This window comes from Equus caballus, chromosome X (genome assembly GCF_041296265.1).
Source record: "Equus caballus isolate H_3958 breed thoroughbred chromosome X, TB-T2T, whole genome shotgun sequence".
NCBI classification, from domain to species: domain Eukaryota; kingdom Metazoa; phylum Chordata; class Mammalia; order Perissodactyla; family Equidae; genus Equus; species Equus caballus.
In genome coordinates this window covers 19,725,001-19,752,461 of record NC_091715.1, presented here as the reverse complement: position 1 = coordinate 19,752,461, position 27,461 = coordinate 19,725,001, and the positions used below count along the sequence as shown (strand labels likewise).

General features: G+C 38.6%; 1 protein-coding gene across 16 annotated transcripts in view; it reads right to left on the bottom strand.

Annotated features, from left to right (window-relative positions):
• Positions 1 to 27,461, bottom strand: part of POLA1 (DNA polymerase alpha 1, catalytic subunit) — a 286,891-nt gene that overhangs the window by 37,777 nt on the left and 221,653 nt on the right. For 5 of the 16 annotated variants that reach the window (XM_070256826.1, XM_070256823.1, XM_070256828.1 and 2 more), the window contains one exon: positions 2,737 to 2,811. The exons of 10 other annotated variants lie outside the window; for them this stretch is intronic. In XM_070256826.1, the coding sequence (XP_070112927.1) occupies positions 2,737 to 2,811 (75 nt within the window). Of the gene's footprint in view, positions 1 to 2,736; positions 2,812 to 20,799; positions 24,764 to 27,461 lie in introns of those variants that run through there. One more of the 16 variants, XM_070256829.1, reaches the window with a different exon arrangement.

Genomic DNA, 27,461 nt, shown 5'->3' with positions numbered 1-27,461 from the left:
GCTTCCTTTCCCCATTTCCTGTAGCTAACAACTCTCCTGAAGGTGACGCATCTCTTTGCTATCTCTGTGCCATACCTTTACTATATATCTGTGTAAGCAGAAACGGTACATAGATACTGTTCTAATGTTGTTCATAAAATTCACAGAAATCATTTCATATGCACTTTTCTATCTGCAGCTTGCTTACCTGGAGGCCTATCTTAAGCGATGCTGAGATTTGTAGCCTACTAGCCTCCTTGAGCGCGGGGCGTGAGGGCCTCTAGAGCAGATACAGAGATGTGGAATCAGTGGGTCATGTTTGAAGATTTCCAACTTGACTAGATATGGCCAAATTTCTTATACCAATTTACTCCCACCAGCAAACGTTAGGAGAGTTCCCATGTCCTCACTCAGTATTCCCTAGCATTTATTAAAACTAAATGAAGTGGAAGCTTGAGCCAACATTTAAAAATCAGTTAATTTCACAGAAATGTCCATATTTCTGGTTCCTCTTGCAAAATCAGAATGTCTGGCAAAACAGGGCCCACATTTTCTGTAGGAAAACATGTGCTCCTCACCATGGTCCCTACCACTCCTATTTTTCCTAGACTTGGCCTGCTTCATCAGCTTTCCTGCCCAGTCCCTAAAGACATATGAGTCTGTGATCCTTGCATTAGGTGGCCATGGCACCCTATTAAAATGTTGAACCATCCCAGCTGACGGCCTTCCATGTGGCATGCTGGTGTCTGTGAGTCCTGCAGTCTGGGAGCTGGCAACACCCAAACACCCCCGGGGAGGTGATAACATATATGCAGGTCCTGTCTGTTCACTCCCAACGAGAAGCTGGTCTCCTCTTCGCCAGCAGTCTTCCTTAGCCCCGTTACTATTACTTCTAATTCATGGCTGCTACTTGCTTCTGTCCTCCTTTCCTCCTTTCCTCCCTTTACTGCCTATATTCTTAGTCCCCTCTTGCTTCTCCCATACTTTTTTTTGGCTTTTTATAAACATTTCCAGGCAATCAGAAGTCTGCACTTGAGAGCCGCTTGGCTGCTGCACACGGCCCTTTACCACATGGCACTCTGCTGTTTCATGGTGGTGGGCTTATGTGCCAATTAGAGTGTTCAGTCAGGATCGCAGTGACACTTTCTCTCTCTCACAATGGCTAAGCACGTAACAGGTGTTCAATGAAAATTTTGTAAGTTAGTTCAGGAGACAGTAGGAGCTTGAATTTCTGCTATCTATTTATTAATCGAAGGTAAAAGAGGATGAATAATTGCTAAAATTCTATTCCGCTATTTCCCAAACTATGTCCTGCAACTAGATAAATATGTAGAACTGGCTTGAAACAAAACTAAATAGATTTCTGTATTAAAGGACATCTGAGCCTTAAATATGCCAATATACACAGACAAAGCTGTGAGGGGCATAGAATGTGGCAGTTTCTAAACTGCTTTGGTCAGGGAACTCAGGAATACTAATGGAACCAGAATTACATAGAACACAGATTGGGAATGCTGTTCTTTGTAAATCACCCTTCAATTTTTCTTTCTTTCCCTACACTAGTCTACAAAGTCTATTTTGTTTCTAACAATAGAATTATTTTCCTAGGAAATCTTGAGTTACATTAAAAAAGTTCTTATTATTCATAATAGCCAAGATATGGAAATAACCTAAGTGTCCATCAGCAGAGGAATGGATAAAGAAGACGTAGTGTATATATTACTCAGCTATGAGAAAGAAGGAAACCGTGCCATTTGCAACAACATGGATGGACCATGAGGGCATTATTCTAAATGAAATAAGCTGGACAGAGAAAGAGAAATACTGCATAATATCACTTATTTATGGAATCTTTTGTCAAAAACTGTCCAACTCGGGGGCTGGCCGGGTGGTGCAGCGGTTAAGTGTGCACGTTCCGCTTTGGCGGCCCAGGGTTCACCGGTTCGGATCCTGGGTGCAGACATGGCACCACTTGGCAAGCCATGCTGTGGTAGGCGTCCCACATATAAAGTAGAGGAAGATGGGCACGGATGTCAGCTCAGGGCCGATCTTCCTTAAAAAAAAAAAAAAAAAACGTCGAACTCATATAAACAGAGAGTAGAAGAGTGGCTGCCAGGGGCTGGGGGACATAGGGAGAGGTTGGTAAAAGGATACAAACGTTCAGCTATAAGATGAATAAGGTCTGAGGATCTAACGTATAACATGGTGACTATAGTTGATAACACTACACTGCATAACTGAAATTCACTAAGAGAGCAGAACTTAAATGTTCTCACCAAAAAAGAAAAAAGATGTGAAGTGGAAAAAGAGTTCTTAAAAGTAATTCTTCCAATAAAGGTTAGGTAGAATATTTCTGCTTTATTTTTCCTCGTTCGGGAATTTCAATAATAAAGTTTTTTACTAAAAATGGTTTCGGTACCTTTTGTTATCGAGAGCTGAAAAATAACCAATTGGTTGATCAAAGCCAACAAAAACAAATCTACACACCTCTGAACAAATCCTAAACTGCAAGTAACATCAGATCAAAATGAACAAGTCTCCACCATCATAAACAAAATAAAAGGCAACTCTACAGCTGAGTTTCCATAAAGCACACAACAGCTTTTTCTCCGGGAGTGAAGTGCTAACCCCACGTGTGAATCAAGTTCGGAACAATGGGCTGCCTAATACCCTAATACGAGCTGCGTTCCTGAGTCGCTGACAAGGCTGAAGCCATTTCACATCTTAAAAATGGTGCAGTGGGACAAATGGTTGTACCTGATTGTCCTCTTCTTGAGGGCAGAGACTGTGTCCTAATCATGCTCTGGATCTCTGGAGGCCTCCCCAAAGTGCCTGTCACACAGAAGGCACCAAGTAAACGAAGTCAAAACTCATTGATAGAAAAGAAAAGAAAAAAAAGAGCAAACTCAAATGTCATTGTTCTTATGAAATTGAAAAAGTCCTTTTAAAGCCTTTTTGGGACTAAGGCTCAAGTAGCTGTGAGGGAGTGCCCTTAGCTGAGCTGGTAATATTCTTACCACCTTCACCTGGGCCAGCCTGTCCTCTTAAGAAGAATAGCTCATTTAACCCCTGTACAACAGGGGCGCAGTACTGGCACCTTCTCAATTTGAGGATGACAGCTATTCCATGATTTACTGCTGTCTACTGACCAATGAAGACTAAGACAATACCACCAAATGTGACAGGCTGAACTTCTTACAGATTTGAGTTTTGATACTCACCATATTTACTACTAGTACAAATCAGGCTGAGGAACACCTACCATAAATCAGATATCTAATAGTAACAAATTATGCACCCATTACAGATGACCTTTGGAACTGCTCAAGGTACAGTCACAATCATGCATTAAAAAAAGCTGCCTTTCACTGTAATGTGTGAATGTATGAAATTAAATGAGGCTTGCAATGTAATCAGTGTGGTTGGCTGCTTTAATATATTCCATTTCAATTTCAAATCACCACAAACCAAGAGTGACGAATCTAATTTGATCAGTTGTTCACAAAAACACAGAAAAGCAAATGTGGATCTAGCAACACAGCCAGATTCTTAAAGGAATTAATATTTTCTACTACCACCAGAAGTCCTTAACGTATTTTTTAAAAATAGCAAATAAAAACAAACCCAAACACAATCCTTTCCTCATGAAAAAATTCAATCCTCACCCTCAAAAATTCACGAGCGGCCAGCCCTGTGGCCTAGTGGTTAAGTTCAGCACACTCCACTTCGGTGGCCCAGGTTTGGTTCCTGGGTGTGGACCTACACCTTGTCAGTGGCCACACGTGGAAGAATGACAACAGATGTTAGCTCAGGGCAAATCTTCCCTAGGCAAAAGAAAGTTCAAAAGATATAATATTTAAATAAAAGGTGTATTTAATTTTTTAAAAAGCTGATGACATATTTCAAGTGTATCAAAAGAAAACAAAAATCAAAAGGTCTTATTTCTCACACTTAGAAACAACAAGGCAGGGCTGGCCCCATGGCCAAGTGATTAAGTTTGTGCACTCCGCTTTGGCAGCCTGGAGTTCACCAGTTTGAATCCTGGGTGTGGACCTACACACTGCTCATCAAGCCATGCTGTGGCGGCATCGCACAGAAAAGAACTAGAATGACTTACAACTAGGTTATACAACTACGTACTGGGGCTTTGGGGAGGAAAAAAAAAGAGACGACAAGGCACTTGGAACCAATGTGGAAAGTTCTCCAGCACTGATTATTACTATCCAGCAAGAGTCTATATATGAACACAATTCTTAACCTCCATCCCTACTATAAGTACGGGGCAACACAATTTACAAATTTAGTCATTGTCACACTCTAGGTCTTTAGGGTCCCTTAGCAGCTGCTTAGCAAAGCCTGCAACAAACACCATGCTGACATGGGAATGACGTTGGTGATCCCAGTTACCTTTTAAAGTTGTGGTGTTCCTTACATTCTCTCTAATTAATACACACTTTTCAAGGCTTTAGCATTTTCCTCTAGTCTTGTGTATGTTATTTTCAGAGGAAAAACATGGGATGTTTCTACGAGTTGGACCCTTGGTAGAGAGGGGCCTTCCAAAAGGCTCCCAGCAGTGAAATATACACAATCTAGTGTCACTTACCAAACAGTAGCCAGAGTTTCATAAATCATAAATCAGATCACGCCACTCCCCTATTTAAAAGCCTCCAAGAGCTTCCCACTGTACTGAGGATAATATTCACACCCACCCCTCAATGAAGCCCTTCTTTTGAGATCTAGCCCCTGTCTATCTCTCCAACTTCATCTCATATTACTTCCCCCTTACTGGCTATCTTCCAGCCATACCTGCCCCTTTGCTATTGCAAGATGCTTCAGCCGCAGGCTCTTTCCCCTTGCCCTTGGTCTAGAATATCCTGCCTACAGACTTCCCTATGGCTGGTTTCGTCTTGTCATTCCAGTCTCAGCTCAAACACCACCTTCTTACAAAGAACTACCTATCCACTTCCATCAAACTGCCTCCCATTTTGTCCCAATAGGGGTTGTTCTTATCTGAAATTATCTTGTTTGTCTCTTTCCTTCTGTAGAATGTGCCATGAGAACAGACACCTTGGCTATGCCTGGTGCATGAGGCCATCAGCAAATATTTGTAAAATTAAAAACAAACTTAAAATACAGCCATGTGTCACTTAACGATGGGGATACCTTCTGAGAAATGTGTTATTAGGCGATCTAGTTGTTGTGTGAACTTCATAGAGTGTACTTACACAAACCTAGATGGTATAGCCTACTACACACGTAGGCTTATATGGTACTAATCTTATGAGACTACCATCGTATATGGGATCCGTCGTTGACCGAAATGTCGTTAAACGGCACGTGACTGTACAGAATGATAATATACACTATGAGACGCACTGTAGTGATATAGATGTTTAAGGATTTCTTTTTAAATAGCTAGGGAGTATGCCGTAGAGGAAGGGCGAGGAGGGGGCGTAGGGTAAAGTCTTTGGAGTCTTCTGGCCCAGGTTTCCATTATGGGTCTGTACTAGATTTAGATTACTATCCTATAAAATAGCTTAAGCTGACCTCAGTTTCACATCTGCAAAAGGGGAAAATCACATCTATTTAGCAGATTATTACAAATAGTAGCATTACCACTTGTGAACAGTCAAATAGTTCACTAATAAAGGATTTTAAATTTTTATTTTTTTTAATTTACCTGACATTACCAACTACTACTAACAAATCCTCTGCAAATAAAAATGGCAAATTAATAACAAAAAATGGATGAGTTTGAATACACCAACAGGTATTATTTACCCGTGAAAATTAGGAAATTACAAAATAAATGGACAGAGACACAAATGGTACAATTTCTACAGTTTCAAACCAGGTGATGGTTCATGTCTCTATTGCTTCTAATAAAAGGTAATATATCCCATTTCTTTTTGAGACAAAGACCCAAAGACAATAAACTAACAAAAAGCTGCAGGAATTTATTAATTTACATTCAGTTGAATAAAAGGTGAATATAACAAAGGATATATACTCATTCACTTTATTCTTCAGAGATGCTTTAGCCAAATCATGTCATAAAGACATCACATAGCACGGCCTCTATCAGCATTAAAGAAAAAAAGTAGCATTTTTCCTTCTGCTTTTTTCATTCGAGAAGTAAGAAACTATGGTGGCTTATTTTATTGGGGAGTAAATGTACTCAATGACACTAACCTTTTAGGATAATGAATATCTCAAAACAGGTCACACACTTGAAGTAGTACGTCCTGACTGCATCAAAGGCACTCTGCAACCAGCCTGCTTTGTGCTACTAATTCTGAAGCTAAATAGACTTGGGGAATTATTTGAGAAGAGAAGAGTCCTATAAAAAACGTTATTAACTGAGAAATACAGAAGAATAGTAGCAAGGAGAAGGTTGTTGGATTAAAAGTACTAATTGAGAAAAAATAAGAGAAAACAGCAAAAGGAGAGAATGCAATTTATACAAGCTGGAGTGATCCAAAGCTATACTATTAGGATGGACCATGTGAAGCTGCCACTTTTTGTAAATCAAAAATGGTCAAATGTCAGCAGTTTTATATGGTTCAAAGTAGTACATTTACCAAAGCACTTAGGACTCCTTGTTACTACATAATAATAAATGATGCTCACTAACTCATGTATGAATTTTGCATACAAGTGTCAACTCTGAATGGCTTGTATTTGGGAACTTTTCACAGCAGTGTCCGAAATGGTAACTGTTAGATGCCAGACTCCATTTTGGGCAAGAAATGCTTCTGTGTTTATAGAGTCAAACTCCCAAATTTCTTTTATGGGCTGTTAAGGTTTCAGAAAGCGTGTTCAGTTTCCAGAGAGTAAGACTTGTATGGAAATTGTGAGGCAGGAGTTTGGAAGTGTTGAAATATTTTAAAGTCTGAATAAAGGCAAGATTCAAGAAGACATCAAGAAAAATAAAAGACACGAATCCACTCCATAATAACTAATATTTTAAGATGCTTAAGAACACCATTATGGAGACATAGGAATATATTATTAAAATAACCGAAAGTGAGCATATGAAGGCACATAAATAAACCTGTCACTGTAGTGACAATGTACCAGTGAAGTGGCGCGGGAAGATGAAAGGGGAAAAATTCAGGTAAACACTCCAGTATTTAAAAACAAATGGTGCATTTGGATAGCTAATGTGATAATTTGAATTACAGCATGTGGTATTCTAAAAAGGTGTGCTGCAGAGTTGCCTATGTGCTAGAAGGTGATTGGTTAAGCTTGTTCCGGGACTATTTATGATAATAAAACATCCTCATCTGCACTTATGGGAGCAGGGGGGTGTTTAAAGAAAGTGAATATAGTGATCAAATTGTTATTGAGCAAGAGCTTAAACCTGCTTCTTACCACCAGAAAGTCTTCCTGTTAATCAGTCATAATCGATATAAGTTAGTGTGGAAGGGGACAGCCAAAGTGAAGGGTTTAATTAGCCACTGGGCAAAGCAGGAGTTGACGTTTGAATCTCAATACTGTCCCTGGTTACAGGCTGACCAAATGGAGATGAAGCCCACTGACAAACTTTTTATTTCACCAATTCCAAGATGAATCTCCTCCCCTAAGTTTTAACATCTCTGAAATCAAGGTGTGTCTTACAAAAACGCCATTTTGGATTTAATAATATATGGTAATTGATGGAGAGGTTAGCTAAATGGCCACCTTTCTAAAAGTTATTCTGGTCCAACTCAAACCAGCTAACTGTCAGAGTATGTTAAATTTCTTCCATGATTGTGTAACAGCCACTAGTATCCTAGACCATAAAAAAAACCAGTCTTGTCCTGGTCATCTACACGTTTCTGATGTTTAAATACACTTTGAATTATGCTCTTTATTTGGACTAGGAATCTTGGGAAATTCTGTACATAAGAACCTTACCACTGGGATCCCCGACTTTGTTACAAAGAACACTACTGTCTGATGAAAGCCTTTGTGGAGGAAAATCTATGCAGATACAGAAAATATTCAACCTATCTTCAGCTCCTGGTGGAATGGATGATTGCCACTGGGTAAGTAACTAGAGAAAACCTTACAAAAACCTTTTGATGAATTTTACTAAACAGAATAAGACTGTTCAATACAGAGACCATGTGACGAAGGAAAAAAGGAGCTCTAGAGTCCTACGCTGCCCAATAAGGTAGTCACTAATCACATGTGACTATTTCAATCTAAATTAATCAAAATAAAAATTCAGCTCCTCAGTCGCACTAACCACATTCAAGTGTTCAACAGCCATATGTAGCTAGAGGCTACCGCAGTGGATAATATAGATACAGAACATTTCTGTCACAGGAGAAATTTCTACAGGATAGTGTTGCGCTAGACTAACATCTGAAGCTGAGTTACACCTAAGCTGCAACATTTAGCATTTGTGAATTTGGACTTGTCAATTAATGAGCCTCACTAATACTCAGGTTTCTCCTTGGTGAAACGAATATGTAATTATTATCCTACTCCGCAGGAAGCTGTGAGGCTCAGAATGCCATAAAAAGGTTAACTACCAGTGAGTTTTATATTGTTACGTGATTTGTACTTTGTTAAGGCGACTCTCATCTTGTCGCATTTTTAACGTTACTTGGATATTTTTTACTGTTTAAACTCCAAGTTTTATGGCTTCTTTTCTTTCTTTCCTTTTTTGTAAAAAAAGGAAAGAAAGAAAATCACTCCTCTAGGCATATTTTTAGCAAACAAATGCCTAGAGTAACCACATGAGTAACAAAAATGAGTGAAGTGGGCTGTGGCAGCTCTAGCCAATTGTTGCTATTCAGGAATGTTGACCTAGTGTAGCCAGATACTGATTTTGAAAAGAAAGCCAGAATTTGGCCTTTTTTGGGGGGAAGATTAGCCCTGAGCTAACTGCTGCCAATCTCCCTCTTTTTTGTGCTGAGGAAGACTGGCCCAGAGCTAACATCCATGCCCATCTTCCTCTACTTTATATGTGGGACGCCTGCCACAGCATGGTGTGCCAAGCGGTGCCATGTCTGCACCGGGATCCGAACTGGCAAACCCTGGGCCGCCGAAGTGCAACGTGCACACTTAACCGCTGCGCCACTGGGCCGGCCCCGAGAATTTGGCCTTTTATATGAAATCTCCAGTTTAAAAAATATTAGCAACTAGTTAAAAATGTTAACTATTCTTCAGGCAAATTTAAACACAATTAGAGGTCATATGCGGCCCATGGTGACTACCATGTGACCTCTGGTTTCTAAGACCCTATGGTAGCTATACTTGCTTCTCCATGGTCCCATGCCTTAGAATGCCCTTAAAAAGGGTTTATGTCCTCTTGAACCAAATGTCCAGAAAAGGAGAAAAAAAAAGGATATTATTCTTGTATGACTTTATGCCCAAGTTTTACTGTAATTAAAAAAAATATTTTTCTTTTTTCATTGCTACTCCATTAGAAAATCACTGGAAACCTGGAGGATAACTATAATGTTTTATATAAAAGCCATAGGTCTCTACTGATGAGTTGAGATATTAAAAAAAGAATCCTAATTTGGAAAGCTTAATGCCAGAAAGCAAAGCAAATCTTTTAATTCTCCCAGTAATTTAAATGCTGTACATTCATGGGGCTGGCCCCGTGGCCGAGTGGTTAAGTTCGCGCGCTCTGCTGCAGGCGGCCCAGTGTTTCGTTAGTTCGAATCCTGGGCGCGGACATGGCACTGCTCAACAAACCACACTGAGGCAGCATCCCACATGCCACAACTAGAAGGACCCACAACGAAGAATACACAACTATGTACTGGGGGGCTTTGGGGAGAAAAAGGAAAAAATAAAATCTTTAAATGCTGTACATTCAAAAGCCCATTAAATTTAAAAGGTTTCTGTACTGTATGTACATGGTAGGATACACAATTCTTTATTCCAAGTATACTTAACTGCATTTTATTCTTATCATATATCCACCCCAAGGAACCAGTCGTTGCAGCCTTTTTATTCAGTTGATAATTCAAATAATGTTTCTAATACAAATGTATGGTTTATCATGCTTATTTATCACTAACTTGGTACACTTCATAATCACATTACAACCCCACTGTGTACTGAATACCACTTACAGTTCAAACTACTCAAGATAAGCACTGTTACTTTCAAGAGAAGATTGGCAGTAATTAAAGGTCTTATTTAGTAGTTGTTGGTAACCACGTTTTTAAGGAGGTTAAAAAAACAATAGAAAGTAGTATAGATATATTTAATTTGGTAATTGTATTTTATTAATGAGATCTATTTTGGACATACACTTTAACTGGAGTTAAAACAAAGATGTGCTAAACTGTTATCAATGCGATGAAACGGAATGACATGGAAGTGTTTTGTAATTCACCAATGAGAAGAATTGAAACATCTGTGAACTACATGGCATAAAACTAAATCATACCAGAACACTAATAATAATAATAAAAACAACAATAGTACTTTGCACTTATAGACCTCCTTTCAGAGGAATTTCGGAGTGCTTTTTAACAACACGTTATTTTTCCTTTTTTGAACAAATAAGACAACTAAATCAAAGAGTAATAATGGTTTGCCCCTGCCACAAAGTGAGTCAGCGGCAACCCAGGAACAGATTTTCTAACTTGTTCAGTCTCCTGCAATTACATTGTGCAATCATTACTTTGTTAGAGTGTGTCTTGCAGGTTATACCCAAGACATAAGCACCTCCAGATTTCATGTGGGCTTACTATTTTTCTCCTTCCGCCCCAGGCTGTTAGCAATAGTAGTGTTTACAAACTGACACTGCCATCAATAATATGTACCTGCAAACCGCTCAGCTGAAGGTCTCTTGGGGAGACAAGACCTCTCAGCAGCCCCTTACCTCCCCAGCTTCAGACAGCTGTCTGGAGATGGCCTCCAGACATTTCAGGACATCATAAAGACCAAGAAACCAAATCACGAATTTGGAGTGCTGGGAGAAATTCAAAGATAGTGAAGTCATTAAAGAGCTAGAACTGTGAATCATTAGAAAAACCTGTAAGCAAAATGGGTAGCTGCTATCACATGTCCATAGGCTCTGGAGGGTGAGGAGTGGGCCTGGGCAGGGACAATCTTCATCTGAGGTAAACTTTTAGACTTTTTAATTCAATCCACTAATATAGTAGGACATCAGTTCGATTTATATAACCTAAAGGTTTGAACCAAGAAATTTCTAGGCTGGAATTTATACATTCTCTTGCAGGTGCATGATATCACAGCCGAACTCTATTAGGAATTATCAGAAATTAGGGAAATTTTAAGGTGAGAAATTAAGTCCACGTAAAGTGAGGAGATGGGATGGGCTAAATGTTTGATGAATGTATGGATATACATGGATGAAAAAAATTCTATCATACAATTGGAGGGTATGATGGGAAATAAATAGCAGAAAAAAGAGGATGGAGTCTGAAAAGTATTCTATAAAAAAAGCATTATGTTTCCACTATAAAGTATCTTAGAAAACATTAATTTCACATACCATTTATAAGGCCCCTACCATGTCCAAGTTGTCATTAGCCATACAATAATGTATCAAGCACGGTCCTGTCCTCAAAGAGTTATGATACACAGGGGCAGTGCTTAAGAGCTGCAGGAATTTGGAGGAAAAAGAGATCACTTCTAGCTGGGAGGCCTTAAAGGATGAACAGAATACCAACAGGAAGAGACTAGGTTGAGGTGGGCGATGCAGGAAGGAGAAACTCATGACCCGAGGGAGGTCAGCCATGGTGGAGTGAAGGCCCACTCAGGGATCCGTGAGGGATCTAATCTGTGCGTGCCACCTCAATCCTTCTAGGCAAAAGGGGGTGATCTGAAACCCAACAGCCAGAAACAAGGCTGATCGGACTCTTTTCCAGCTCCAAGACCCCAACACTGGGAAGTGAGGCCAGCCAACCTATTTCTCCTGCCTGGAGAACCAAGGTACGCCCAAGCTACGACCACAATGCCCAGACTACTAGACTGTCCCAGACCCCCTGGGCGACAAGCAACAATAGGAAACTGCAGAAAGCTATTCTACCCAGACCCAGCTGGCGGGGCTCTGAGGTAAGCAGGAGAGGACAGGAGGTGGCAAAGACCCTAGAAAGCCAAACTAGAGGTGCCTAAATGCCAGGGTTGGGTTAGCCTCTACCTCAATACCTTCCTAGTTACCCATCCAGCCTCCTCAAGGATTCTCCACCCTCTGCAGCAGCCCTTTCCCACTTTTATGATGTTAAGTTAATGGGGAAAATAACAAGTGCTTTATAGCCAATTTTGTTGAATTGCATTTATTTCATCTTCCATTTGCTCATTACCAGAAAACAGTTTCTTTTTGCTTACTTTTCCCCAGCCCATTTTTTCCTTCACTTTATTCTTGGATGCTACATTAGCTCATACAGCATCATAAATGATTCCTTCATCTAGGAAATAATTCATGTGTTTGACTTCATTCTCCTTTCTACTGTCTACTTAAATCGTTATCTAGATGCTACTCAATCTCCCTTTCTATATCAAAGTCAAACTTAATGCATATTTGACAAGAAGCAATGTTAAAGTTTGAAGAGTTTCACTAACTTCAAGATTCTCAACACTGTGGGCGTGCACTGGAATCACACGCAGAGCTTTTTAAAACACACAGCCTCCAGGGCCCTATCCCAGACCTACTGAATCAGATATCTGGCGGTGGCAGCGGGCTACCTCTCATTTTAACAAGTGTAAAAGATACACTTAAGAAATAATCTGCTGAAAGGTACATGATCTGGTAACTTGGTTTCACTGACTTCCTGCACACAAATATAACAATCTTTTACTCTCCCTAGAAAAGAGCCAACAGTTATTGCTGATTGCTTAATATTAATGAAACACATACCAAAGGAACATATGTAAACAAAATGGACATGATTTGTGGATTATTTGTGTTTCAACCCCTTCCATTGGTACTGATAATGAGAATTCATCTTTTCTAATATACTTCTGACATGCATGCTATTTCGATAAATAAGAAAACTAAAAAGCAGCTATCAAGATCGATTTCAAGCTCCTCAAGGGCATGGACCATGCCTTTCTCATATTGTAACCATTCAGTAAATAAGAACCAATCATTTAAAACATGTCTGGTATTGTGCTAGAGGCTGGGGATACAAATATGAACAAAAGGAATATGAACAAAAGAGAAACCAATTCAGATACAGTAAGTATAATACTATGTACTAGAATGGGGTTTGGATAAAGTGTTACTCTCAAAAGTAATAAAACCAACTGACATTTATTGCATGCTTACTCTGTGCCAGGCACTGTTCTAGGCATTTTACACGTCACCTTGCTTCCATATTATCCTGTTTAGTTTAGAATTCTATGAGGCAGGCACTATTCTCATTCCAGCTGTACAGATGAGGCAGCGTGGGGGTAAGTCACACACCCCAGGGTTACTTATCTAGCAAGAGGCGGAAAGCTAAAATGTGAAGCAGCCATTCTGGCTCCAGAGTGCAGGCTTTTAACCACTACCCTATACTGCCTTTCAGGAGCCCAGGTCAGTGCCCTTGGTGCTCAACAAATGCTTAGAAGGAACAAAACAACTGATATTTACAGAGTGCTCACATAGTGTGGCTGACACCCCTTCTTCCTGAACACTGCAGGCTAAAACCTAAGAATGTTTATATGATTCTTCAAAAGCTTGGGCAAAAGACAAATATCTTTCCCTCCACTTCAGTAATGGGATCAGAAGTTAGGTTTTCATAGCTAACCCTTAAATCAGTCCCTTCATTTCTCTGTTCCTCCAGTTCCTATGAGCTTACATCACTTGGGAGCCAAACTAAAAATGACATTTTCAGACATTGCTTCAAAGAATTTCCCACATGCCCTAGCATGTTACAGTGACACTGCTGCAATGAGAAAGATTTCCTTAGAATTAGGTGAGAAAGAGAGGCAAATCTAAAGAGATGATATTTCAGGTTGAAAGAAGAAAAAAGTTTCCTGATTCAGGGCTAAAGGCTGCTGCCAACAGCTTGTTTTGTTCCCAAAGATCAGCACACAAAAGTTTCACAGAACTGGAGGGAAAAGATCTGGATGCTAAGTTAGATGGGGAGCTCGGGGATTGGGGGGAGAAGGGGGGCAGAGGCGGGTGGGCGGCGCGATTCCCATCATTCCTTTGGGAGCCGCAGAAAAATAACAAAACCTCTATAAAAGAGATGAGCAAGTCTGCTGTGAAAGGAATGACCCCTCACATATAGGGAAAGCAATTTGCATCTACAGATCTCATTGGTATAAACGACCTCCTTCAAAGAGTGAAAACCTCAATGGAAAGCCACTATATACCCATGAAAGGCTTTGCCGGCTATTTGTTGAGCTGTATACAGACTAACAAACAGGAGTGGTTAACCTGGCGCACCATGCACTATAGAGATATTTTTTTTAAGTAGGCTTAGTCAGCTAATCTTGTTGAGATTTCTCTCATACTACTGATTTCTTATTCTCAAAATAAATTAAGAGGCTTCATTCAAAATTCCCTGTGGTCTACCAGCTTGAGTTTGTTGGGTGTCTTTGATTGTCTCTTGTCTTTAGATTCCCTGCCTTGTCTCTTTAGATTTTGCTGTGCCCTTTGGTATTTCCCGTTAGTCCATGTCTGGAATAGCTAATTACACGGTAGCATAATTCCCGCCCGTACTACAAGGAAAAGCAGAACCTTGCTAATTCACACCAATGACTGAAAGACTCCTGTGTAAGTTACTGAATTATGCAAATGAGCAATAAGTGAAGAAAGATGATTCAAAATTGTATTTCATTCATTTATTTTGACAAGTGTAGTTTAGTCTTAATTATTTTGAAATTTTCTTTGTAGCATACTAATAAATTTACTGTGGCACATTTGTTAAAAGTGATAAAGCCTTTACTAAGAGAGACCAGAGTGCGCTCGGTTGAATAATTTCCTGAAGACAGGTGCAGGTTCAGAGCCTCTCTTTTATCTTGGATTTTACTGACTTTTCAGCACTACATTTTTTTTGGCAAGGCAATATATAATATACCAATAAAACATAGGAATTATTTGAGCAGCAAACATTTACTTCATAAACAGGTCCTGCATGTGTCTAAACTTTCAACATAATGATAGTAAAAAAAAATTAATCATGCTTCAAGTAAAACATTTTTACATTCTATGGTCCTAATGCTAACAGGACTTTTTTATCTTCTAAATAAAACTAGTTCAGTCCATCATTCATCTCTTTTAATTCCTATTTCTGTTTTGTTTTGTCTTACCATACTTCTTTTAAAGTTAAAGACGTCTGTTTTAAGATAAGTGGATATATCACAGTACGTAACGTTTTCATGTCAAAATACTTACATTATTATATTCTGAGTTAAATTATTTAAGATAGGAAAACATTTTGATACACTTCTGACAGATGTATCCTGCCAGATGGAGTCAACTTCTTTCAAAGTACCACCACTGGTTACAGTGGGGAGTGAAGAGACAACAGCCTTCCAGCTTCCAGTCTTGGGTTTAAAGCTTTGCATAAAGCAGCCTCTTAACAAGCACTTTTTGACTAAACCTCCAATTCAGATATGTTTTAAAATCATCATGCATTTGTCAGATGAGGTTCTTTGATTTATAAAAGCTAGATGAGCAATAGAGCACTTACAGAATAGTGAGAAAGAAAAAACTTCATCTCAAACTACATGACTGTAACTGTGCCTATTAAAATCTCCTCCAGTGTTCAAGACCCAACTCAGATTCCACCCCCACCAGGAATCCTTCCCTGAGCTCTATGCAGAGATCCCGAAGCACTTCATACCATTCCCTCGTATTAGGGTTATTTGCCTTCAAGTTGAAATTTCCCTACTAGATTAAGGAGCAGGGCAGCTGTGACACAGCAGAAAGAACGCTGGGCTCTCACATTCCCCAGCTTTGCTGCCTCAGGAGGGTCATTTCATCTCTTTGAGGTTGTTTCTTCATCTGAAAAATGTCAACTCCCCCTATCAAAGGGGAAAAGTAAAAGATAATGGGTGTGAATAGTCTCCATAAAAAGTAAAGCCCTATAAAAAATAGGTGCTTAGAGGGTGAAGGCATGAATGAAAAAATGACCAGAAGTATTATTACCTCTAAAGCAGGAACCAAGTTTTGCTTATACTTGTGCCCTTTACATATCACACAAGGCAGAGGCTCAAGAAACACTCACTGAATGCATTTGGCGGGGGTGGGGTGTGAAAAGGGGAGAAAGAGAAAACCAGACTTATACATAGACCTGATTTTGTCATCTTATTTGTGACTTTGGTTTTACGATACTTTCTTAAAACAAGAAAAGTACATCAGTGTCTAAAATTAGCTGGCAAACCTATCTTTTTGAGAGCACAGCTGGTTTAAGCCTGAAGCTCTAAGGGATAGTGCTAAGGCTAGCAGGGCTCAGAGACTAAGGAGAGAAAGGTTTCCCAGGGCCTTTACATGGAGAGAATGCAATCAACATTAATTCAATTGAGCTCAATGACAGGCTACTAATTCCATCTAGTTACGGTTCTGTTGGCCACAAGGTGAGAGAGAATGCTGATGGACTTGAATAAATTCATGACAACTATAGGAAGAACTACTCTAAGAATGAGTCAAATTGATGATGGGTTTTCTTTGTGTATGAGGGGTAGCATCTGTTACATGGACATGATAGTAGGGCATAAAATCATAAATGGGCACTGACGAATCATGTGCAGATCAATACCTGGACCTGGGGCTACCGGGTAACTGGAGACAACAAGGACATAATTACTTCAAAAGTTAGGTTGAAGATAATTATGAAAAATTTAAAGAATTACAGAGGATAATGAAAACATATGCCAACTTGTAAGAAAAGCAAGAAAGCAAAGCAAAAAGAAACAAAAAAACTCAGTCTATTTAAACACTGTCAGTTCAAAAATTAAATCTGCACTGTAATTGGAAAGGCAAGGACTAAGCAAAGACACTTAACTTTTAACCATTCAAGGCTAGTCTGCCATGGTACATGCAATTGGTAAAAAACAAAAAAACCCAAAAGATTAAGAAGATGCACAAGAGGCAAGTGCTGTCTCATGGAGGGAGTGTGAACACTTCTGAGAAGAAATGTTAGCACAACAGAGTTAAGGTAAATAAATGATGGAGACATTAAATTCTGGGCTAAGTAAATGAGCAAAGATTCCCAAGAGGAAAAGAATACGCAATTTAAAAATAATCCCAAACTACTAGAGAAAAATACCAGAGTCAGACTAAACCTGTTTAAATTCCAAATATCTCTGAGAGCAAGAAACAATTCTGGATGACTATAAATCCTCTAATTTGCTTGAAACAAGTGGGGCTGGTGTTTTTGTATCTTTCACTGACTGCTTTTTAAAAAGGCACATTTACTACAATTTTAGCTGGCATCAAAAAGTCAATAACTGATAAAACCACAAAGAGTGCTTCTTTAGAAAGATTCAAGAAAAAAAGTGGAATGTCATCTGCTTCTAAGACTACAGACCTTTTAATGTTTAAGGCTGCATTTTTAAAAGAAGTTACATACATTTTAAGTGGCTGACTCAGTACTTTTCTAGTGAAAAACCACTAATTCTGAGGGGAAGAAAATTTAGTATAACTATATCTAACCCGAAGTGCTTTATTTAGGTCATGTTCTAATAGATTATTATAGATGCTACACAAATATCGATAATTTAATATTCCTGAAACTTATGATACATTCTATCATGATACTCTCCACCATAAGTATTATAAAGCCCTTTCCTCCTAATTAATCTGCAATTAATTCAACCAACCTCCAATTAATCTTCTACAACATTACCCTAGTTAGACAATAAAGCAGCCTCTACACTGGGTTTTAAACCTGGGCTAAAATAGACTCCTACAGACCAAAAATGGTTCTGGGATTTCTCTTTGTAGTGTAATTTAGATGTCATATCTAATTTGCTGTCATGACTATTGTTTCACTGTGCAATTTGTATGTCGTTTTGAATGGTAAAGGCATCATAGCTTTATTGAATTAAACCTTCTGTCTTTATTTGGGGTCTGCTGTTACATGTTTGTGTGTGTATGTTTACATCTCAAATGCTGCTTTTGACATCAAGTAGTAGTAGAAAAAGATTATGCTCTTTTGATATGTTTGCTCCTATCTTAGTTTATACAAACACAAACGGGGGTGGGGGGAAGAGAAGCTCTCTTCAAATGAAGAAAACAGAATTTTAATTATTATTATTTTGCCTTTAAGGGCAGAGATAGCTAAATAAGCCATTCACATTATAGAATTATAGAAGGTCTGGCTGTTTTGTAACCCAAATGCCTTGATTGCCAATTCTATTAATCAATTCTTTCCTAAGAAAGAACTGCCCTTTCCATTGATAGTTTTTGTGATACCTACTTCAAACATAAGACATTATTCTTACCACAACTCCAAAATCACAAAGAAATTCAAATACTCCCTGGTTTAACTCATAAGGAACAGAGGCCATCTTACCTGTATCACAATACTCTGTTTAGCGTTGGTCTGTGTGTAATTGTCTTTCTTGTCCTGGCCTGTGGGTTCAAATTCTAAATTAAAGTCAGGACTAAGACTAACTATGGAAAGCCTTCCAGTAGACCATTGGAATAGCCTTTTAAGTAATTTTTAGTGCATGAAATTTCATAAAGTTTTTACTAGATAATTACACTTCCTGATTTTGTAATTAGTGGAAGTACATGCAATTACATAATAATTATGATAGTAATTACGTAATTAAGATGTATAATTATGTAGTAAAAAACATCATGGAAATAAAACCATCTACTGTGTAAGCACAATACATTTTAAAAGTAAATTCACTAGCTCAACTGTTTAAAAATACTTTTCTTCCAAATAAAGTGATTAGCTCATATTATGGTCTAACTGCTTGAAAATTGTTTAATATTTTTTTCTTCATTGGTGATAGAAGTATATTTTTTAAAAGCACCTGAAAAAAATCTTATCAGGTATTTCCTACTCTCAACACTCAAAAAGTGACAACGTGTTTTGCAAATGAAGACCATCAACCACAGCATTATCACCTAGATACTGCAACATCAGTGTTCTCATTTGTGTTGCTGTACTTGTCACTACAAAAGGGACAAGGAACCTGCCCACTGAAAAGTGTAATAGAAAGGATTTTATAAAACTAATAATACATCTGTTACCATACCATGCCTGTAAGTCCATTTGGACACAAAAGTGCAAAAGTTGAGTGAATATTTACAGAAATGGGCTTAAAGAAAAGGCACATTATTACTCGAATATATGGCAACTTTCATATACTGCTTTAGCTCTCTTAAAGAGGATCACAGAAATTGTACAAAGACAAGACACTTCCACTATGGGCAAAGCAGCTACAGTGACAATTTCCCAGAACATGTGGTTTCTCTTCCGTCACACTGTAAAGTCATCTTTAGTTAAAAACCAAAACAAAAACAAAACTGGCTGTATACAGAGAGAAAAACAAGCAGTATGAAGGGGCTCCAGCTGCCGTTGAAAAGTATCAACTTTGTCATTTTTGTACTTAGCATGAAAATAGAACAGAAAAGTGAGCAACAGCAGGAAAAGTAAATTCCCAAGTAAACTTTTTAGTAGAAAAATATAAGACACAGAATCTTGTTTTCCCTTCAAAAAAATTCTAGTTCAATGTTTGAAATCTTTACAAATGTGCTAAATCAATGTTGTCCTGAGGCCCAGAACGTGATGACTGGGTGAAACTTTACTCTGGGCACATATAGAGTGGCCCTTACACGAAGCGAGCGTAGAACTACATTCCAGCTCTTTTAGAAGCCACTAATCTTGAGAAGTTGAAAGCCATTTTGAAACCCTAATTTACTTCTCCTTGTTCCTTCTAGTTAAGAAGAAACAAAGTGGAAGAATTCATGCTTTCTTGCCTTTTAGCTCCTCTCCTAGCCCTTGTCAGGCCACTACACTTTTAGGCTTAATTACAGAATTTATTTCAAAAGACCAAGCTGTCATACCAATTCTACCTTCAACCTGTGTGAGCCCTCTGTAGTCTCCACATTTGTCATTTTAGAGTTTTGCCAAAAGGATGGCCCTAATCAAAGGATGAATAAAATGGGAGTAGGCTTTAGTTATTAAGAGGAAAGAATGTCTTAGATCAGTGCTTCTCAAACTTTCATGTGCCTACGAATCACCTGGGGATCTTGTTAAAATGTAGATGCTGATGCAGTATGTCTGGGGAGGGCCTGATATTTTGCATTTCTAACAAGTTCCCAGGTGATGCCTATACTGCTGGTGTACTGACCACACTTTGAGTAACAAGGTCTGAGGTTTGACTTGGAAAAAAAATGGATGGAGAAAAAAGCTGGTTTGTGTTCATCTGTATGTTATTTTCTCTCTCAACCACTAAATTATCTGATTATTTCTTTGTAATATTTCAGTGCTTATAATTTCTTGTTATAAAAGCAGTACATGCCCAGATGATAACTTAGAGAGTACATACAAGTATAAAGGAGAAAATAAAAATTACCTATAATCCACCCAGAGATAACAACTGTAAACAATTCTAGTGTTTCTTACTCATTTTCCACCTTACATATAAACTATAAATTAGAATCATAATGGTTGCTTAGTTTTGGACTTTACCATTATATTGTTAGTACTTCCCTAAGTCATTAAAGATTAAAACTATATGTAATACCTAATAATGACAACAAAGCCCCCTAGAAGTTCAGAATTATACGAGCCACTTTTCTATTATCAAAATTCTTTATGTGTTTTTACAGTCACTTCCTAATCAGGAAGAGATAGCTAACTATGTTCTGAACTGCCATGTTAGAGTCCCCCACGATAAAAATTCACTTAAACTAATCAAAAGAGTAGTCAAAAACAAAACCACCTCAGATCATTTTTTATTTGTAAGAAAACAAAACAAAAGGAAAATGGAGTGTAAGTTACCCATTTAAAAATCTATTTTTATAAAGAAAATTGCTTTTCACAATTATAAAAAATATAATTTTAAGAAGAGTGAATCGGTGCTTAAGTGAATTTCTACCTTTACTTTTATATGTATTTGGTAGGTGTGAATTGTTTTATGTGTGCTTTACCTGTTATTAGAAACAGAGAAAAGGCTCATTTCTAAAATTCAACAACAATTTTTTCAGTAGAATAACCCATGGGCTTAAAAAGTGATATAAGAACTGGACCACACAGGGTCTCTCTGACATAGGCTTCTTTTTAATGCCAAGTGAGGATCTAACAAAGTAAATTCTCAGAATGTCAACTGGCTTTGAAAGAACTCCAGGGGTTCACTGCTACTTTTATTTCAGCACTTCTAGCAATGATAAAACTCTCCTGGCTTTCACTTTAGCAGTTCAGGAAATATAGTAGAAATCCTTAACACTGAAAAGAGACCTGTCTTGAGACCCTCAGAAATCTCCAAATTCCCATATACACTAAAGCATATAATTTCTTTCATAAAACTCTTATTTTCTGGCTTAAAAAACCCATCACTTTTTAAAATTCCTTCACTTTTCAGTACTGTTGCCTCTCATTTGGGTCCCCATTTCCCCTGAAGTAATACAATTACTGCCACTTCATGAATGTAAATTTTCTTTCTCTACCATTTTTTTTTAAAAGATTGGCACCTGAGTTAACATCTGTTGCCAATCTTTTTTTTTTTTTCCTTCTTCTTCTTCTCCTCCCCAAAGCCCCCCAGTACATAGTTGCATATTCTAGTTGTAGGTCCTTCTGGTTGTGCTATGTGAGATGCTGCCATGTCTGCACCCAGGATCTGAACCAGTGAAACCCTGGGCCACCAAAGTGGAGTTTGCAAACTTAACCACTCGGCCACGGGGCAATCCCTTGAGTGTAACTATTTAAGCTGATGGTGAGCAGAGAAAAGGACCCTGTGGCAGTGTGGGTGAGGGGCAGCCGGCTTGGCTCACTCACTAGTTCAGCGACGACATTCTTTAGATTCAATTCAAATTTGGCATCAGGCTACAACATTACTTGTCTTCAGTATCACTCGCAAAGAGTTGAAACATATATTAAGTCTGAAAATGTCCAGGAACGTCAGTGACATTAATTTATGGCACACCGGAGTCAAGCCAAGCAATACAGGAACTTCTAGAATTTTATTGCACATTGCCTTCCATTCATGGACAGAACTGTTTCCTAAGACTAATTCCTCCAAAATTCTTCAAATTGCTTGTATGGCCTTATTTTCTACTAAGAATTCATTCAACAAAAATTTAGTGAGCTGGCTCCAAAGGGCAAAGTGCAGATAAACAAGATACAACCCTCTGCCTCAATGAACTCAGTGGAAGAAAAAGTCAAACAAAACAACCGAGGACAAATCCTATGACAAGGGCACTCACAGGGTGCTATGGGAAAGCAAAGGAAGGAAGCTTATATTACATAACTCAATTTATTCATCAATACAATGGGGCATAATCCACTGCTGCCTCACAGGGCTGTTGTGAGGACTGTGTTAGACATCTGAAAGGATAACTGGAAACTACAAAGTACCTTAGAAAGGGACAGCCTAGTCCTGGGCAACAATAACAGAAACAACAAACGCCGACAGATGTTACCATTAGGCACCTAAAAAGGAAAGACAGAAGAAAAGCAACAATAACAAGAAACAGAAAAGTTTAAGAAAAAATGGGTAAAGCAAGCAGGTGAGGACAAAGCTCAAGAGGGGAAGTGACTGTGAGATTGATTTCACCCGGCTGGGAGGCGCGAGGGACAGAGCAACCTTGACAAGCACTGCTCATCAGGTTGTGGCACTCCAGGCTGCCCATATCCCTTTGCAAAAGACAGGGGTGATCTGAAGAATAGTCCTTCTAGGCCTAAAGAGACACTGTTAGGAAACTGGGTTTCCTACCAAACGGTTTTCATAAGGCCAAGGTTAAATTGCCATCTTTTTGCTAACCTTTATGCTTTAGCTCCAATTCCTTTCTTTAATGCAGATTCCTAAATCCTAGTGTTTCAATTCTGGCAAAGACAAATGCAACATATTCACAGGGGTTTATAGAAAAACTCACCAAGAAGACGATCCGTTATGGGCTGAACTGTGTCCCCTCAAAATTCACACTGAAGGGAGGTTAAAGCCCTAACTCCCAGTACCTCAGACTGTGACTGTATTTGGAGACAGGTCCTTTAAAAAGATGATTAAGTTAAAATGAGGCCATCAGGGTGGGCCCTAATCCAATAAGACTGGTGAGCTTACAAGAAGAAAAGATTAGGACACAGACACAGAGGGTAGAGAGGAAAGACCACATGAGGACAGGGAGAAAATGGCCTTCTTCAACCCAAGGAGAGAGGCCTCAGAAGAAACAAACCCTGCCGATACTTGATCTCAGTCTTCCAGCCTCCAGCACTGTCAGGAAATACATTTCCGCTGTTTAAGCCATCCAGACTGTGCTACTTTGTTATGGCAGGCATAGCAGACTAACATACCATCCTACTACGAGTAGCTGACACAGACTAAGAGGAGATAAGCATCTGGTAAGAGAGAACAGAAACAGAAAAAAAGTGTTTTCTTTTCTTTAAGGAATACAGATCAAACACTAAAGTGAAAAGGCAATTAGTGTTCAAAAGAATGAAAAGACAAGCCAAAGACTGGGAGAAGATATTTGCAAAGGACACATCTGATAAAGGACTGTTAACCAAAACATGCAAAGAACTCTTAAAATGCAACAATAGGAAAACAAACAACCTGATTTAAAAATGGGCCAAAGGCACTTCACCAAAGACATACAAATGGAAAATAAGCATATGAAAAGGTGCTCCACACCACATGTCATCAGGGAAATGCAAGTTAAAACAAGAATGAGATACTACCACACCTACTAGATTGTTCAAAATCCGGGACATTGACAACACCAAATGCTGGTGAGGATGTGGAGCAATAGGAACTCTCCTTCGCTGCTAGTGGGAATGCAAAATGGTTATAGCTTCTTTGCTTCCAGTTTGGCAGTTTCTTACAGAACTAAACATGCTCTTACCATACCATCCAGCAATCGTGCTCCTTGGTATGTATCCAAAGGAGTTGAAAACTTATGTCCATAGAAAGACTTGCACATGGATGTTTACAGCAGCTTTAGTCATAACTGCCAAAACTTGGAAGCAACCAAGACGTCCTTCAGTCGACGAATGGATAAATAAACTGCGGTACATCTGGACAATGGAATATTATTCAGCACTAAAAAGAAATGAGCTATCAAGCCATAAAAGACACGGAGGAAACTTAAAATGCATCTTACCAAGTGAAAGAAGCCAATGTGAAATTGTTGCATACTGTATGATTCCAACCATATGACATTTTGGAAAAGGCAAAACTATGGAGATAGTATAAAGATCAGTGGTTGCCAGGGGTTGGGGGCAGGGAGAGATAAGTAGGGGGAACACAGATGATTTTTAGGGCAGTGAAACTACTTACACATTTGTCCAAACCCACAGAATGTCCAACCCTAAGGTAAACTATGGACTGTGGGTGATAAAGACGCATCAATGTAGGTTCATCAGTTGTAAGAAATGTCTTACTCTGGCAGGGAAGACTGTGCATGTGGGGGGGCAGGGGGCATATGGGAAAACTGTACCTTCCTCTCAATTTTGCTGTCAACCTAAAAATGCTCTAAAGTTTATCAAAAAAAAGGGACAGTTAGTGTCTCCTTTTCCTTGCTTCCAAAACAATGTGACCAGACAGTGGTTCATCACACTTAGCTGCTGCTGAGTCAGTCTGTCTCCAAAGAACTCTGAGCTCTTTCAGGGCAGGGAGCACTGGCCATCTTTGTTTCTCTTACGTCTGGGATGGCACTCAACGCAGAATAGGAAATACGTAAGTATTGTTTTTAGTGCTGTCAAACGAACAAACAAAAAGGCTCGATTGAGAAAAGTTAAGAGACTCTTTTTCCTCCTGCATTTTTAAGCAGACTTAATTTAGACAATTGGACAAAGATTTGAGCTGATCACTTATCCCTGCTCAGGCCAAGGCCCCACGGGATGAGGCAGTTAAATTATGTGCTGCCATCGTGCAAATGGATTTTTACTTCATATGCTGCCACTATGTTCCTCTAAAACTTCCTTTGCATCTATTATGCCATCTGCGCACATTCTGGAGCAGTTATAATAATAATGCCGAAGTCCCACAGAAATAAGATTTTTAAAATGTTATGCAGTTATAGTGAATACGCAGTAAACACTTCACCAAAGTGAGTAACAGTTCCTTTACCATTTTAAAGGAAAGGGAAAAATACCAAATGGGGTTAATTCACATTATGGACTAATGGCCTGTAAACCTTCGTTTGAAAGCAAAGCACAGGAAAAATCTTTGACGAGAGCTACTTTTCACCATAAAAATAAATAAACCACTTTCAAATAATTTGTACGTGTTTTTTCCAAGTAAATTGCCAAGTTTCAAACAAAAATTAAAACCACCATCCAGTTACAACCCTTAAAATATGGGCTTCATAATGGAAATGGTAAAATAACCTCAGCAAAGGAAATGTTGCTAGGTACTGACAGTAAAGGAGAATCTACAGCAAATACTTCACACGCCAGTTCCAGGGCACTTGTTGACAGACGCTACTTAGATTCCATTCTCAATAATATAACTGTGTGTAACGACTGTCATTTTTCACAAGACTTTTGATGCTAACGTCTATTGCTGTTCTGGCCTTAGTCCAAACGGAATAAATACATCTGCCCTCTGGATCCTACAGATTTTCAATTCATTTTTATACAAAGTCTTCCTTGAACAGCAAATCAAAAGAGAGTATTTCACTCCAACTTACAGAGTGAGAAGTGAATTTTCTATATGTTACATTGATTTACATTTATGGAATTTTCCTCTATAATCGTTCCCCTATGGACTATAAGAATATTCTTGTTCTCCAATTGTTCCTTATAGACTACAATCTGTATTCAACTCTCTTTTACACAGTGCCCAGGACAAGAGGTTCTCAAACTTGGCTGCACGTGAGAGTTATCTGCAGGGACTTTTTCTAAAAAGCAGAGCTTCTGAAACTCTACCTCATACCTTCTGAATTAGAACCTCTGGGCGCAGGATCCATGGATTTGGTTTTTTATATGCTCCCAGGTGACTTACCAAATGTCGCTTGTTAGGAAACCTCTGCTCTTGGACCACGGGCAGCATGACAAGAGTTTTGGTTTATACCCCACCACTAACAAATACTCTAACACCACTTGGCATAACTGAATGATCTGAAAACACTCTGAGCAAGTAAATTTTAGATAATTCACTCATTCCTAAGCCTAAAGTTAGGAATAATAAATAAGCAGAAGGAAGCTCAAAGGAAAAATACTTTCAATAATTAAAATTCCATAAATAAAAGACTTGGAACATTTCATGAAGTTCCTTCTGTCAGACACACACATTTCATATCCTTCTCTTGCTTTATTTTCTTTAGACTTCTGACATGTAAAGGAATCCATCAATAATTCGCTTAGTGACATTTTGGCCCTGAATTCCTGGATGGTCTATTTATTAGAAGCAAATGACAAAAAAAGTGTTCTAATTCTTAAACGTGTGAAATGAAACTACAGTAAATAGTGTGACTGTACAGATTATGCGAACACTTCTCCCCTTTTGCCAAGCAAGGAGCTTCCAAGAGGTTACTCTATTCCCTCATGTCTCAGGAGAGCAGTGTACACTCCTCAATGTTCTCTACAAAGCTGGGCTGAGTCTCCAGTGACTTTCCAGATCACTCCTATATGTCCCCAAGGGTCATCGGACTTTTGAAAATTGCTGATCATGAATGACTGATTCAGCTTCTCAGGTAAGAATTTTAGAGATGTCTGGAAGAGGAATCTATCCTTTTGGAGTTTAAGAACATCTATGGAACAATCTGGGATGGTTAGATTCAGAAAGAAGTAAAGGGAGAGCAAGTTCTAATATACCGATTAGCAGAAAGAGGTAAGAAAGCTGACAGAGACAGACAGTGTACTCATCAGAGAAAACTTAATCCTGACCACTCAGAATACCTTTAAGGAAAGGTCCTTGCGAGTGAAAGAGAAACAGCTATTCATGATGCTGCAAGTAAATATGGGCTTTATATCCAGCTACAAATGGAAGTTCAAAAACCTAGTTATTAATGGGCAGAAGGAATTTTTTTTTTTTCTATACAAATTTTACTAATTCACTGAAAATATGCTGTGGAGATAGCCCAAGTTCTTGTTGAACATCTAAAGACAAGATACTAATATCCAAACCAACTCCTCCATCAGCTTTAAGTGTTTTATATCCAAGGACATCAAAACCAAATAAGTCAAGGCATTTTTTTCTTTATAATTTCTAGCCTATCTCGTGGATGGAAAAACTGATGTCAGTTATGACTAGAACTGAAAACAGTTAAGATCAAATCAAGGGCAGCATGGGGATTCTTATGTGAGAAAATCCAGCAATATTTTTACCTTTCTATATGCCCTTGAGGTTACCTCCAACCCTAACACCAACCAACAAAATGTTGAATTGATATTCACTGACAAACAATATAAACACTCTGTATGTAACTAGTAAGGAAAACGTGTAAACTT